This window comes from Hippopotamus amphibius, chromosome X (genome assembly GCF_030028045.1).
Source record: "Hippopotamus amphibius kiboko isolate mHipAmp2 chromosome X, mHipAmp2.hap2, whole genome shotgun sequence".
NCBI classification, from domain to species: Eukaryota; Metazoa; Chordata; class Mammalia; order Artiodactyla; family Hippopotamidae; genus Hippopotamus; species Hippopotamus amphibius.
The window spans coordinates 77,310,577-77,325,553 of NC_080203.1; the positions used below are offsets into that span (position 1 = coordinate 77,310,577).

The following is a 14,977-nucleotide window of genomic DNA, read 5'->3' on the forward strand; positions in this document are numbered from 1 at the left end:
TAATGACAGTGTCCAGTGAATGACTGTGCTAGTGAATAGCTAAGGTAATTGGCAGAGTGGAATTCAAGGAAATAAGAGACTAGAATATTAGAAGGATCATTTGTCTGTGTACTGAGAATGCCAAAAATTGACAGGAGTATTTTTTGGAAAAAATAACTGTGAGCAGTAGATAAATCATCAAGAAATGAGAAGAAATGATCTGAGAGCAGTTCACCGTAACAATGAGGGATAATGGGTGATATAGTCTGGTGACAGGAAATTCAAAGCTGGGGTTTTAGGGAGGATGAAGGGAGAATAGTTTTAAAACAGCAATGAAGAACAAAAATGATGCCTACTCCATCTCCAGGTCTAGGGGTAGAAGGGAGATGAAAGGAAAACAGCCACTACTTGAGAGGGCTTCATTGGAAGCCATATCCTTGGAGAAACCTAGATTTCCATTAGAGAAAGAATGTGGAGGGAACTTTCTGGGAAGAGGTTGCTCACAGAGGAGATTTTGCTGATAATGGATTGAATTTCAGAAAGCATAGTGGAAGTGTTGGAGGAGTTGGGGAGAAATGAGAAAAGAGGACAAAAGGGATTTACAGAGCCTTATGTGGATTAGAGTGCTGGAAATGAGGGTGCCCTCAGAGTCCGGGGTTCTTTTGGCTACTGCTGATAAACAGTCTGGGGGTGGGGGGGAGCTTGGATGAACTAAGAGAGTAGCATTGACATATATACACTACCAAATGTGAAATAGATAGCCAGTGGGAAGCTGCTGCATAACACAGGGACATCAACTCGATGATGAGTGATGACCTAGAGGGGTGGGATAGGGAGGTTGAGAGGGAGGCTCAAGAGGAAGGGGATATGGGGATATATGTATAAACACAGCTGATTCACTTTGTTGTAGAGCAGAAAGTGGCACAACTGTGTAAAGCAATTATACTCCAGTAAAGATCTGAAAAAAAAAAAAGAATACAAAACAAACATTCAGATTTTTTCTTGTCCTTAGTGGACAGGAATATAGATAACATTTTGTAAGTATCACTTTGAGATGTAATTTAACATATTATATTTGTCCTTTTTAGAATGAACAACGAATTGTGGCAGAAAAAGCTTTGGAATGTTTAGCTCAATGTTCAGAAGACCCACGACAAGTCCTTGCAGCTTTAAAGTAAGTAATCCACATCCTGTGGATGTGAAAGGATTTCCTCTGTACATGTTACTACTGGTCTATAAACTTTGCCAAAATAGTACTGATGGGATCAGGCTGAGTCAATGCCTACAATACCAAGTGGTTTTTTTCCCCAGCTTTATTGAGATATAACTGACAAATGGTGGCATTGTGTAAGTTTAAGATATGTAACCTGGTGGTTTAATACAGATTCATATTATAAAATGGTTAGCACAATAAGATTAGTTAATACATCCATCACCTCACAAAATTACACACTGTGTGTGGTGAGAACATTTAAGATTTACTCTCTTAGCAACTTTCAAGTATGTAATACAGTATGGTTAGCTACAGTCACCATGCTGTACATTAGATCTCTGCAATGTATTCATCTTATAACTGGAAGTTTATACCCTTTGACCAACATCTCCCCATTTTCTCCACCCACAGGCCCTGGCAAACATCATTCTACTCTGTTTCTATGTGTTTGGATTTTCTGTTTTTTCTCTCTTTCTTTCTTTTTTAAAGAGATTCCACATGTAAATTAGATAATACAGTATTTGTCTTTCTCTGACTTATTTCACTTAGTACATACAGTGCTTCTTATTTTTCATCTTTTTGATAATAGCCATTCTAACAGGTGTGAGGTGATATTTCATTGTGGTTCTGATTTGCATTTCCCTGATAATTAGTACTGTTCAGCATCTTTTCATGTACCTGTTGGCCATTTGGATGTCTTTTTTTTTTTTAAAGAACTTTTATTGAGATACAGTTAACAGACAATAAACAGCATATATTTAGAGTGTACAATTTGGTGTCCCAATCTCCCAATTCATTCCCCCCCAACCCTCCCCACTTTCCCCACTTCGTGTCCATGTGTTTGTTCTCTACATCTGTGTCTCTATTTCTGCCTTGCACTTCCTCTTTCATAGTTGTTAGCATTTGCCTTATGTATTGAGGTGTTCCTATATTGGGTACATATATATTTATAATTGTTATCTCCTCTTCTTGGATTGATCCCTTGATCTTTATGTAATATTCTTTCTTGTCTCTTGTAACATTTTTTATTTTAAACTCTATTTTATCTGATATGAGTATCGCTACTCCAGCTTTCTTTTGATTTCCATTTGCATGGAATATCTTTTTCCATCCCCTCACTTTCAGTCTGTATGTGTCCCTAGGTCTGAAGTGGGTCTCTTGTAGACAGCATATATATGGGTCTTGTCTTTGTATCCATTCAGCCAGTTTGTGTCTTTTGGTTGGTGCATTTAGTCCATTTACATTCAAGGTCATTATCAATATGTATGTTCCTATTACCATTTTCTTAATTGTTTTGTTGTTGTTTCTGTAGGTCCTTTTCTTCTCTTATATTTCCCGCTTAGAGAAGTTCCTTGAGCATTTGTTGTAGGGCTGGTTTGGTGGTGCTGAATTCTCTTAGCTGTTGCTTGTCTGGAAAGCTTTTGATTTCTCCATCGAATCTGAATGAGATCCTTGCTGGGTAGAGTATTCTTGGTTGTAGCTTCTTCCCTTTCATCACTTGAAATATATCCTGCCACTCCCTTCTGGCTTGCAGAGTTTCTGCTGAGAAATCAGCTGTTACCCTGATGGGAGTTCCCTTGTATGTTATTTGTTGTTTTTCCCTTGTTGCTTTTAATAACTTTTCTCTGTCTTTAATTTTTGTCACTTTGACTACTATATGTCTTGGCGTGTTTCTCCTTGGGTTTATCCTGCCTGGGACTCTCTGCGCTTCCTGGACTTGGGTGGCTATTTCCTTTCCCATGTAGGGAAGTTTTCAACTATAATCTCTTCCAATATTTTCTTGGGTCCTTTCTCTCTCTCTCCTCCTTCTGGGACCCCTATAATGCGAATGTTGGCGCATTTAAGATTGTCCCAGAGGTCTCTTAGGCTGTCTTCAGTTCTTTTCATTCTTTTTTCTTGATTCTTTTCCACATCAGTGATTATCACCATTCTGTCTTCCAGGTCACTTATTCGCCCTTCTGCCTCAGTTAATCTGCTGTTGGTTCCTTCTAGTGTATCTTTCATTTCAGTTATGGTGTTGCATATCTCTGTTTGTTTGCTCTTTAATTCTTCTAGGTCTTTGGTAAACTTTTCGATCTTTGCATCCAGTCTTTTTTCAAAGTCCTGGATCATCTTCACCATCATTATTCTGAATTCTTTTTCTGTACGGGTTCCTATCTCCTCTTCATTTAGTTGTTTTTCTGGGGCTTTATCCTGTCCCTTCATCTGGTACAAAGTCCTCTGCTTTTTCATTTTCTCTATCTTTCTGTGGCTGTGGTTTTCAGTTCCACAGGATGAAATACTGCTGCTACTGCTTGATCCTGCTGTCTGCCCTCTTGTGGAGGAAGCTATCTAGGAGCCTCCTGTGTGCTTCCTGATGGGAGGGACTGATGGTGCGTAGGGCTGGGCGGGCAGAGCTCAGTAAGACTTTAATCTGATTTGGTGGGTAAAGCTCAGTAAAACTTTGATCTGCTTGTCTGCTAATGGGAGGGGCTGTGTTCACACCTTGTTGGTTGTTTGGCCTGAGGCTACTTAGCACTGGAGCTTACACGCTCTTTGGTGGGGCTAATGGTGGACTCTGGGAGGGTTCATGCCAGTGAGCACTTCCCAGAACCCCTGCTGCCAGTGCCCCGTCTCCTCGGTGAGCCACAGCTGCCCCCCACCTCTGCAGGCAACCCTCCAACACCAGCAGGTAGGTCTGGTTCAGTCTCCTATGGGGTCACTGCTCCTTCCCCCTGGGTCCTGGTGAGCACACTGTTTTCTGTGCCCTCCAAGAGTGGAGTCTCTGTTTCCCCCAGTCCTGTGGAGGTCCTACAATCAAATCCCGCTGGCTTTCAATGTCTGATTCTCTGGGGATTCCTCCTCCCATTGCTGGACTCCCACGTTGGGAAGCCTAACGTGGGGCTCAGAACCCTCACTTTAGTGGGTGGACTTCTGTAGTATAACTGTTCTCCAGTTTGTGAGTCACCCATCCAGCATTTATGGGATTTGATTTTAACGTGATTGCGCCCCTCCTACCGTCTCATTGCAGCTTCTCCTTTGTCCCTGGATGTGGGGTGTCTTCTTTGGTGAGTTCCAGTGTCTTTCTGTCGATGATTGTTCAGCATTTAGTTGTAATTCCGGTGCTCTTGCAAGAGGGAGCGAGCACACGTCCTCCTACTCCGCCATCTTGAATTGTACACTTTAAATGTGTAAACTGGCCCTGGGGTGATTTGGAGCAGGGGAAATATTGGCCTGGTATCTGGATGTCTTCTTGGGAAAAATATCTATTCAGGGCCTCTGCCCATTTTTTAATAAGATTACTTGTTTTTTGCTATTGAGTTGTAGGAGTCCTTACATATTTTAGATATTAACCCCTTATCAGAAATATTATTTGCAAACATTTTCTTCCATCCCATAGGTTGCCTTTTCATTTTTTTGATAGTTTCCTTTGCTGTGCAGAAGCTTTTTACTTTGATGTAGCCCCACTTATTCATTTTTGCTTTTGTTGCTTGTGCTTTGGGTGTCATATCCAAAAACTCATTGTCAAGGAGCTTTTTCCCTGTGTTTTGTTCTAGGAGTTTTATGGTTTCAAGTCTTATATTTAAGTCTTTAATCCATTTTGAGTTATTTTTTCTGAGTAGTGTAAGATAGGGGTTCAATTTCATTCTTTTGTATGTGGATATCCAGTTTTCCCAGTACCACTTATTGAAAAGATTATCTTTCCTTCATTAAGTATCCTTGTCTCCCTTGTCAAATACTAGTTGACAGTATATACATGGGTTTATTTCTGGGCTCTCTATTCTATTCCATTGGTCTGTGTGACTATTTTTATGCCAATACCATGCTGCTTTTGATTACTGTAGCTTTGTGGTATAGCTTGAAAACAAGATATGTGATGGCTCTAGCTTTGTTCTTTTTCAGTCTTGCTTTGGTTGTTCAGAGTCTTTTGTGGTTCCATACAAATTTTCGGATTTTTTTCTATTTCTGTGAAAAATGCTATTGGAAATTTGGTAGGGATACTTAAAGTAAAAAAGATATCTGTTGAATCTGATCTTTCCCTTTCTCTGTTTCTAAGAAGGAAAATGGTTTATCAAAAGGGAATTTTACGTGTGTATAAATACAGATGATTGACCTTGGTGTACCTCAAAAACTGGTACTAGTGTAAAGCTATTATATTCTAATAAAAAAATAATAATAATAAAAAAGGGAATTTTACAGACAGTAGTGAGGCAGAGGAGGGTGAGGTTAGGACATGGTAACTCCTAATGATTTAACTGAGAATATGCCAGTGGGAAAAATTGGACACCAGAAGGGTTCTATTGTGATTCTGCTGTTGGTCAACTATACTTGAGGCCACACTTCTTAGAGGAAAATGGAGTCATAGGTATGAAAGTATCAGAAGGAGTGTTGAGGTACTTGCATATGTTTAGTCAGATAAAGATCTAAAATCATTCAGGATGATTGATGGTGTTTTTTCTTTTTAACGATTTTTAAGATTTGAAACTCTACAAACTACCTTGTTTTGTCAGTTTGTCACCATTGTGCAAGATCCCTTCAAAAAATATTCATCCTAGTTTATGTGGAACCCAAAGACCAGTTCCAGGTTCCTTTATAGAAAGAAAAATGTAAAAGACTTGTACACTATACCTGATGTTGCAGCAGGTGATTTGGGGCAATGATATAAACTGTGGAACTATTTAAGAATTTGTCATAAGCAACACTTTTGTTTTAAAATTATTTTATTAAATTACTTTCCCAAAATTACAAAGTTGGTATGTTTTCATTGCAACCATTAAGACATACAAAGACCTGGGACTTCCCTGGTGGCACAGTGGTAGTGGTTCAGAATCCGCCTGCCAATGCAGGGGACACAGGTTCAATCCCTGGTCCAGAAAGATCCCACATGCCACGGAGCAATTAAGTCCGTGTACCACAACTACTGAGCCTGCACTCTAGAGCCTGCAAGCCACAATTACTGAGCCTGCATGTTGCAACTACTGAAGCCCACATGCTTAGAGCCTGTGCTCCACAACAAGAGAAGCCACCGCAATGGGAAGCCTGTACACCACAACAAAGAGAAGCCTCCGCTTGCAACAACTAGAGAAAGCCCGTGCACAGCAATGAAGACCCAACGCAGCCCCCCCACCACCAAAAGACATACAAAGACCTATAAATAAAATAATCTCCTTTTTTCCCTCTCTTTTGTCATTTCTGCCTCCTGAGCTAAGCAAGATTAATAACTTGGTATATATTCTTTCACATATTTCTTCCTAAGTGTCACTTTTTTTTAATGGAACAAGGCAATTTATTAATTCACAGTTTTATTAAAGAGTCTTATGAGATTTTGTCATGGTTTCTTAAGTTAGATATATTCCTAAGCATCACTTTTTATATTACTTTATCATACAGGTGCTGGTTTCATCTTGTTCTTCCAAAAGTTTCTCAAATGCCAGAATCTGAAGACAAGTAAGTTATAATTCAACAGAAATGATGTGTTCACCATTAAAAAAACTATAACTACTATAACTAAAAACCTTGTATTGAGAGATGTATAGTGTAGTGGGTAAGGTCAATATAGTCTCTGGGGTCAGTCTTCCTGGGTTCATATTTTGGATCTACCACTTACTAGAAGTGTAACCTGGGCTTTTGTTTCCCTGTCTGTAAATTGGATATAATAATAGTACCTACCTTATGAGGTTTCTCTGATGACTTGATGATAAATACATGCAAAACACTTAGAATAGTGCCATGCACTTACCACGCCCTCAATAATGTTAGCTATGATTTCATTATGATATTGTCTGTTTCCCCCTTTCTTAACAAGAGACTTAAAAATAGACATATCTCTTACTTTCCCACAGAAACAAAAATAACCTGGTTGGCTTATTGATTCTGATTCTATATCAGCTCAGCTGGGAGTATTCAAGTATCTTTCTCCTCATGGTTTCTATGGCATAAGATGTAAAGAACTTAACAATTCGTGGAAGAATTGGGTCACCCATCGTTCATTCACAAAATTCACTTCCTCCTAATGATGTAAAAGAAAACTCTATTCAAGGTCTTGACTAGAGATAACTTTCAGAGAAATATCACCCATCTCTGTTTTCTCTTCTTGTACAAAAACTGTGTAATAATGTATCACTATTTCAGTTTTGCTTTGTATATTTGTACCTGGAGGCAATATATTTTTTCAGCTAAGTTCTTTGGGAACTCTCTATGACTGAGATAATATTAGATTGATGACATAACTTTTTTCATAATACAAAGTTTACCCAGACATATATGGTAAGTTTTGCCCCTTCTTTACAGGCTCTATGAATCCATTTGAAGGGCACTCAAACTAACTAAAAAAACAAAAACAAAAACATATTGAGGTAATTGGGAATTTGAATAATGACCAAATATTTGATGATATTAAGAAAATATTAACTTTTAGGCATATAATGGTAGTATAGTTATGCTTTTAAAAGAATCCTTGTATCATATAGACACATCCTAAAATATTTATGGATGAAATGGTGAGATGTCTGGAATTTGCTTAAAAATAATATGGGAGAGGAGGGGGGTAGGTGGAGGTATCGTTGAAATAAGACTGATGAGGAGTTAATAATTATTGAAGCTGGGCCATGGATACATGGGAAATTGTTCATCTGTTTGAAATTTTCAACAATAAAAAGTCAGAAAATAAAATAAGAAACTCAGAGACTAAACCTTGATAGCTCATAGATTCTAAGAGCTCCTCGAAGGCTTAGGACTATTACAGAATATTTTAAAAATACACCTTTATTGTTCTCAAGTAAATATAGTAATAAAGAACACCTATTAGCAGTGTTTTCAGGTAGAGGTCAGGACCTGATTTAACAAATAGATTACACTAACCTATAAAAGAAAAAAAAAAGCTAATTCAATGGCAAGGGTCAGAGAATTGAGTTCTAGTTTCAGCTACTTCACTAACTTCTGGTTTACCTTAGAAAATAACAATTTATTTAACTTCTCTAAGCTTTATTTTCTTCACGTATTAAATAAAAGAAGACGAACTGGAAAATTCTAAAGTTCTGTCCTCTTCTAAAAATCTTATGGTTTTCAATTACAGTATCTACCTAAGTATTAACAATTTGTGTGCTAAAATTTTTGAAAGCAGTTTGTCTTGCAGATAGACTGTACATCCCTTTCCATGTCCTTATTCTTATTTGTACTGTTTATTTGCATTAATGGACCTTCCGTAGATTATTTCATATAGTCACTGAATTAAATAGTGAAGAAGTCAACTTTAGCTTAGCTGAAATTCAGATTAATAAAATTTACTGTTAGAAGTTACTTTATATAAAGCAGATGTCTAATATTTATCCCTAAGAAAGCTGCTGCTTTTCCTGAAGCACAGTCTATATTGTATAATATTAGACATTCTCCTGACAAGGCCAGTCTGCCCTACTTACTATAAACTTCCTTGTTTGAGCTTGCCAATACTTCCATATTCAATTCTCTGTTTAAGCATAATGGGATGTTTTTCTCTATTAAAACTTATATACTCCCTAAAGAAGCTTAACAAGGGGTCAAGAGACCTGGGTAATAGTAGTCTTGACATTGTCATTGCATGACCTTAGACAAGTCATCCCCCATTTCCAGATCTGTTTTCCCATCTGTAAAATGAAGGGTATGGATAAGTGGTTTTTAAACTATATTCCTTAGAAACCTGGAAATTCTGTGGCACTGACTCAGGGACTTCCAGGAAGCTGAGGCTCTAGGCCTCCACCCACCACTGGTTCAACCAGAGTAGCTACACTTTCGTCACTTCTTGTATATTAGACTTTTATAAAATTTTATTTGAAACACAGGTTCCAGTTCCCCCTCTTCAAAAAAACCCCGAAGCTTCAAAATCACAGAGATCACTACCTGCTCTCATATTCTATGACCCTGTAATATAAAACCTTATCAGACATTGAAATCCTTTGCTTTGAGAGTAGGTGTAGAAGGGGAAGAGAGAGAAAATATGAGGGAGGACATTGGAGATGAGGAACAGTATCCTATAATGGGGAAAAACAGTGTTGAAATGATAGGTTGGAGCCTTGAACAACAAATTTCACAATTTTGCATTTTCTTCGAGTAGCTCCCAGGTACAAATAGTGTCTCTTTTTGATACTTTTCTGTAGTAAAGCTTTGGAACAGTAGGAAAATACTCTTTTCTTTATTTCTTAGGAAGAAAGAAATGGATAGACTGTTGACTTGCTTGAATACAGGTAAATATCTCCTTGGTTATTTTCACTCCATCTTGCCTCTATCCTCTATTCACCAACTACATTGAGCACACTGACTCGGGCTTCATTTCTGAGTTAAGCTTCATGCTTTTACTAACATTTGTCACAGCAGTATACCTGTCACAAGCAGAGAAAAGTTTGTCATCATTAGCATTCATCTCCAAATGTGATTTCTGCTCTGTTTTCATTCCAGTTTTTTTAAAAGACATTTCCCTTCCTTCCTTCCTTCCTTCCTCCCTCCCTCCCTCCCTCCTTCCCTTCCATGTCTGTTGCCACTTGGTCCTAACCTAGAAATTGAGCAGGTGAAAAAGGATCAAAACAAATAAAAATATTCTGAATCCTGCTAATTTTCATGTTCTATGAATCAAATTCAGATGGTTTACTCTGTTACTTTGAGGCTGTCCCTCTATCTATCCAAGTCTGTGTCATCCCCTCGATCTACTAATAGTTCCTCCCTGTCCACTTCATTCAGCTAACTTCCTAGATACATTGCATTCCTTTTTGCAACTCCATGCTTTCTTTCTTGGTGTCCCTTTTGCTTAATAGGTCTTCCAATTTCTACTGTCCATGTACCTATTTCCTTATGTCAAAAACACACCAAAAACTCCATACCTTAGAAATTCTATTCCATTTGTTGCAATAGTTCAATTTTATACTTCAAATACTTGTCAACAGAGCGTTAAATGTAGCAAAGTGGTTTAGAAACCACAGCTTTTCAAAAGAGAAAGTTTTCTGTTGGCATTCTTATCTCTCAGAGAGAAGGGCACATGAGTATGTACTAAATGCTTTCTGATGATGACAGCACATTCTGGTTCTGTACTGTGCTTGCTGTAGGAGCTCAGTAAATATGCCAACTTATCAATACTCTTCCAATCCTCAATCTCCATTTAAGTGTTTTAAATGAATATTCCTACTCTTTGTTTCTTTACACGTAAATCATATCTTTCTACCTCCGGTGGTGAATGATTGCTCTAATTAAAATTAAAAATCTCTCCAAAGATGTGTTTGTTCCCCAGAGTCTGAGTTAACAGTTCCTTGGAGCTTGGTAATGCTTTTTGTCATTTTAATTACTTTTGGTATGCACCCATGCACACACATAAAAAAGAACTTTCTAAATTCAAGCTCATGTTTGACTTTTTAAAGCAGGATTAACAACTGTGCTAGAGTATAAAGTAAAAGACCTCAATGTCAGATTTTCCTGTTTGGTACAGCACTCCTGAAACTTGCTCAGTATATTGGTGGAGAAGCCTCGACTTCAGACTCAAGGACTAATGAAGCTCAATGGTTTCGAAAAATAGGTAAAAGGAAATTCTGTGGCTATGGGAAACATTGTGGAGTGGTAGAATCACACAGGCGTGAATTCAAATTCTGGCTCTTTCATTTGTAGCTATGGGTACAAGGATAACTTGCTTAATCTCAGTTTCACTATTGATAAAAATGAGGGCAATTATACATACTTCAAAGGGTTATTAAGGGTTTTAAAAGAAAACAGTGTATGTACCTGGGGCATACTATGTACTCACTAAATATTAGTTTTCTTCCTTTTCTATAGAAATGGATCTAAGAATACAATGATGAATTAGAACTGCAGGTCCCCAAGGTTATACTCCTAAACTTGGTCTAGAATGCTCAATTTATCTCTAAATGTGATTCATGAAAAATAAACTACATGCAACAACTATGAATGAATCTCACAGAAATACTGTTGGGCAAAAGAATCCAGATGTTGAGTATATACTGCATGGTTCCATTTATATATAGTAAAAAAAAAAACCAAACCAAAACAAACAAAGAAAACAGGCAAAACTAATTTACGGTGTTAGAACTCAGGATAGTGGTAACCCTTGAAGGGAGTCATACTTGAAGAGGGTGAATGAGATTGCTTCTCGGTTTCTGGTAATGAATCAGATCTTCCTTGATCTGGATTGGTTACATGTATATATATACTTTGTGAAAATTCATCAAGCTGTACAATTATGAGTTGTGTCATTTATGTAGGTTGTATTTCAATAACAATGTTTACAAAATTGTGGAGGTAGTTACTACAGTGATAAGTAAGCAAAAGCAATTAAGTATCAATATCACAAAGTAAACTGGTCCTACATGGACCTTTTTCTGCTTTGTGGGGTTTACTAGGGCTCTAATATAGGAGAAAAGGGAATAAATACAGCAGTCTGGCTTCTAGGAAGCTTATGCAAATAATGGAAAATAACAAACATTTAAACTATAGGAAGGTTTAATGACTTTGACCTTTTGGAAGTTTGAAAACTTATTTTCCAATACTTGTTTACTGAATTTTAATTTTGATTTTCCAAGATCATGCTGAATGTTGCCTAATGGGGGCTACCTCTGCTCTGTGAAAGATGTGAATCTTTCCATCAGTTTTCGTCAACCCTTGATTCTAGTGTACCCACTCTTTGCTGAATTTTAACTTTCTTTCACCAGCTGAAGTTGGTGCACTCCTCATTGTGATCCTCATTTTTAGATGGATTTGTGTCAACTAAGAATTTATTGTATGTCTCCAATTAAAAAAATATTCAACACTATCTCCATTGGCCATTGTCCTAGAATTAAAGATTGAAAGTGATAGAAGTCTCTAAATTTGCCTGGAAAAAATTTCTCTAAAAACCTAAAGTTAGCTTTTTTTAAACCCCGAGAAACCCCTCATTAGTATGTTAATATTAAAGATGTATGTAGTGGAGGTTATAATGTTACAGATTAAACAGTAAATTTTCATAATTATGTTATTTCATGTTGACATTCAGCTTGGAACTTGGCTGTGCAATCTTGCAAAAACCCAGTGACAATGAGAGAGTTTTTCATACTTTCTTATAAGGTAAGTCTCTTCTAGCAAGTATCTCAGGTATGGACCACAACAAGGATATGACCACTATGGCTGTAGTCAAGGACTAAGTATAAAGTGAGGTTGGCTTTTAATCTAGGAACTTTCAATATATGTTTAAGCAGGAATGACCTAAGGAGAATTTGATCTCTGCAGGGTATAATATGAGAACATGAGGCAGGTCTCCCCATACTAAAATATCACAACCATCATGGAGCCTAAAGTTCTACCATAAGAGACTAATTCCTTTATCTTTGAAGGAATTTCAGTCTCTCAGAGTCATATATCAAAATATGACTATCTTTAAGACAGTCATAATCTAAGAGGTTGTCAATTACCAAAACATTAGGAAGGGCTATGGGTATAAGTCTATAGGAATATAGAATAGGTATCTGGGGACAACAGAAGGTTAAAAAGATGCTAAGAAGCTTGGACCTACTTTATAATTTTTTCGAGAGCAGGTTCTGTGTGTAAGAATTTGTGAACTTGTTTTGCAATTATAAGCATTTTCAAATAGTCGTTAGCCTCCAAGGTAGAGGTTAAATGCCAGAAAGAGGAACAGGTATTGATGAGAGGATGAAAGGAGAGGTGGTAAAGAATACCCCTCATACACATTCAGGAGTATGCAGACTAATATGATGAGATAGATTTAATGTGTTAGAACTGGAAAGAACTATAGAAGTAAACCAGCATAACTCCCTCATCTCATATACAAGTTAGCTGAGGTATAGAGAGATTGGGTGTCTTGAAATGCTATTAGTTAAATGATGGTGATGATTATGATCAATAAATATTTGGGGACATTAAGAAACAATGTTTGAAAGCTTAGGTATAATTGCCATTTTAATTAGGTGAAATAAATTAGTTTTAGTTTTGACATTTGTGATAACACTAGTAGGATTCCATGTTAGAATCCTAAGTAGCCTAGAGTTTTATTGTAGTACAAAGCTGAGAGGTTTTGGTTTTTGTTTTTTGAGGTTAATTTGTGCTTTTATTTGCCAGTATAACTTAACTACAGTGACCTGCAAACTCTTTTGATCTAAAAAATACCTTTTACATCACGGTCCAGCAAACACACACACATATATAATATATATACATATATAAGTGAAACAAGTTTTGCCAAAAATGTCTACCCTGAGTGTTAATTCTTTTTTTTTTTTGAGACTTTTTTTTTTTTTAAGCAGTTTTAGGCTTACACCAAAATCGACAGGCAGGTACAGAAATTCCCCATGTACCCTCTCCTGACACATGCGTAGCCATTATCAAGAGTGGTACCTTTTTTTTTTTTTTTTAACCAAGGATGAACTGCATTGACACATTGTAATACCAAAGTCCACAGTTCATCTTAGGGTTCAACTTTATTGAAGTGAGTAATGTTGCATGTTCTGTGAGTTTGAACAAAAGTATAATGACATCCATCATTATAATGTCATACAAAGTATTTCACTACTCATAAAAACTTCTGTACTCTGTGTATTCATCTCCCCTCTCCCACCAAACTCCTGTCGACCATTGACCTTTTTATTGTCTCCATAGCTTTGCCTTTTCCAGAATGGCATATAGTTGGAATCTATTTTTCTTTTTCTTTTTCCTTGAAGAGAGAGGTTCAAAGTCTTTATGTCCGTAAGACCACTCATGGCCCACTCATGTGGACCTCACCAGCCCTAGGTGGCAAACTTCCCCACTAAATACTGTAGCATTTCTTCCAATATTGAACCCTGTCCCACTGGTCCTACCCAGCAGCCACCTGCAACTGCAGGGGACATGTGTTGGATATTTGTTCATAGGAAGGCCACAAGTTTGTGCCCCTTTTCACAATGAACTCAGATTCCTGTTGGGTGTGTTGTAAACAGAGGAGCCATTTCTTCAGGCCCCCTGCTCTGCGTACACCCCATGGGAGTTTTTTCTAAAGCTGAAGGACAAGGCTTAATGATGAAGTTATGCCTAATGCCTGTCGAGATTTGACATTGTCCCTTTCAACCATGAACAATATCGGTACTAATTTCAGCTCTATTCAATGCAAAGGGGAAATCTATTTGCCAGGGGGAAAATCACTTAGAAATTACAACGTAAACCAAGAAGTAAATCACTAGATAGAAGTACAGGGCCAAATGACAGTATTTGTCACTGGGAAAGATACGAAAATTGTGAAGAAATGAAGCTTTTTAATCTCTACAAAGGTGCTAAAAAACAATGGAAAGTAATATAAAATTAAAACTGTAAATCAGTGTTATAGTCTATATGATTTTTAAGGTGAGATGTGCTTTTCCAGCTGAATTTTGTCATTCAGACAGGATGTTGCTGATTTTCATTCTGATTGTTTGTGTTCACCTGGCAGAATTCTCACTATTCATTGATGTTCTGGTTATTTCTTATCAGCTGTCCCAGTTTTGTCCTTCTGATCAAGTAATTCTGATTGCACAGAAAACATGTTTACTTATGGCAGCTGCAGGTGATCTAGAGCAAGGGAGAAAAGCTTCAACAACTTTGCAACAGGTAATGTGCAGCCTTCAAAGAAAACACAAGCATTCAGTGTGTTGTTTGGTATGTTTGCCTTCCCCGATGCAGTTCTTTTTGATTCTCCTTAAAGAATCATTTTCTCCATTCTAGCAACATCTTGATTTCAAAGATTTGTAATGGCTAATTCCTTCCTAAGGAAAGGTCACATTTGGCTGGGCCTCTTTTTTTTTTTTTTTTTAATTTTATTTATTTATTATTTTTCTG

General features: G+C 37.3%; 1 protein-coding gene and 1 non-coding gene across 2 annotated transcripts in view; one reads left to right on the plus strand and one right to left on the minus strand.

The window, feature by feature from the left end:
• TEX11 (testis expressed 11) overlaps nt 1-14,977 on the plus strand; it is a 338,452-nt gene that overhangs the window by 275,066 nt on the left and 48,409 nt on the right. Inside the window, exons 20-25 of the mRNA XM_057717635.1 lie at nt 1,068-1,153; nt 6,563-6,619; nt 9,350-9,390; nt 10,620-10,706; nt 12,174-12,244; nt 14,633-14,749. Of these exons, the coding sequence (XP_057573618.1) occupies nt 1,068-1,153; nt 6,563-6,619; nt 9,350-9,390; nt 10,620-10,706; nt 12,174-12,244; nt 14,633-14,749 (459 nt within the window). The remainder of the gene's footprint in view (nt 1-1,067; nt 1,154-6,562; nt 6,620-9,349; nt 9,391-10,619; nt 10,707-12,173; nt 12,245-14,632; nt 14,750-14,977) is intronic.
• LOC130842796 (small nucleolar RNA SNORA11) lies at nt 14,018-14,146 on the minus strand. The gene has a single exon (XR_009050572.1). It is a non-coding gene; the product is annotated as a small nucleolar RNA SNORA11 (small nucleolar RNA).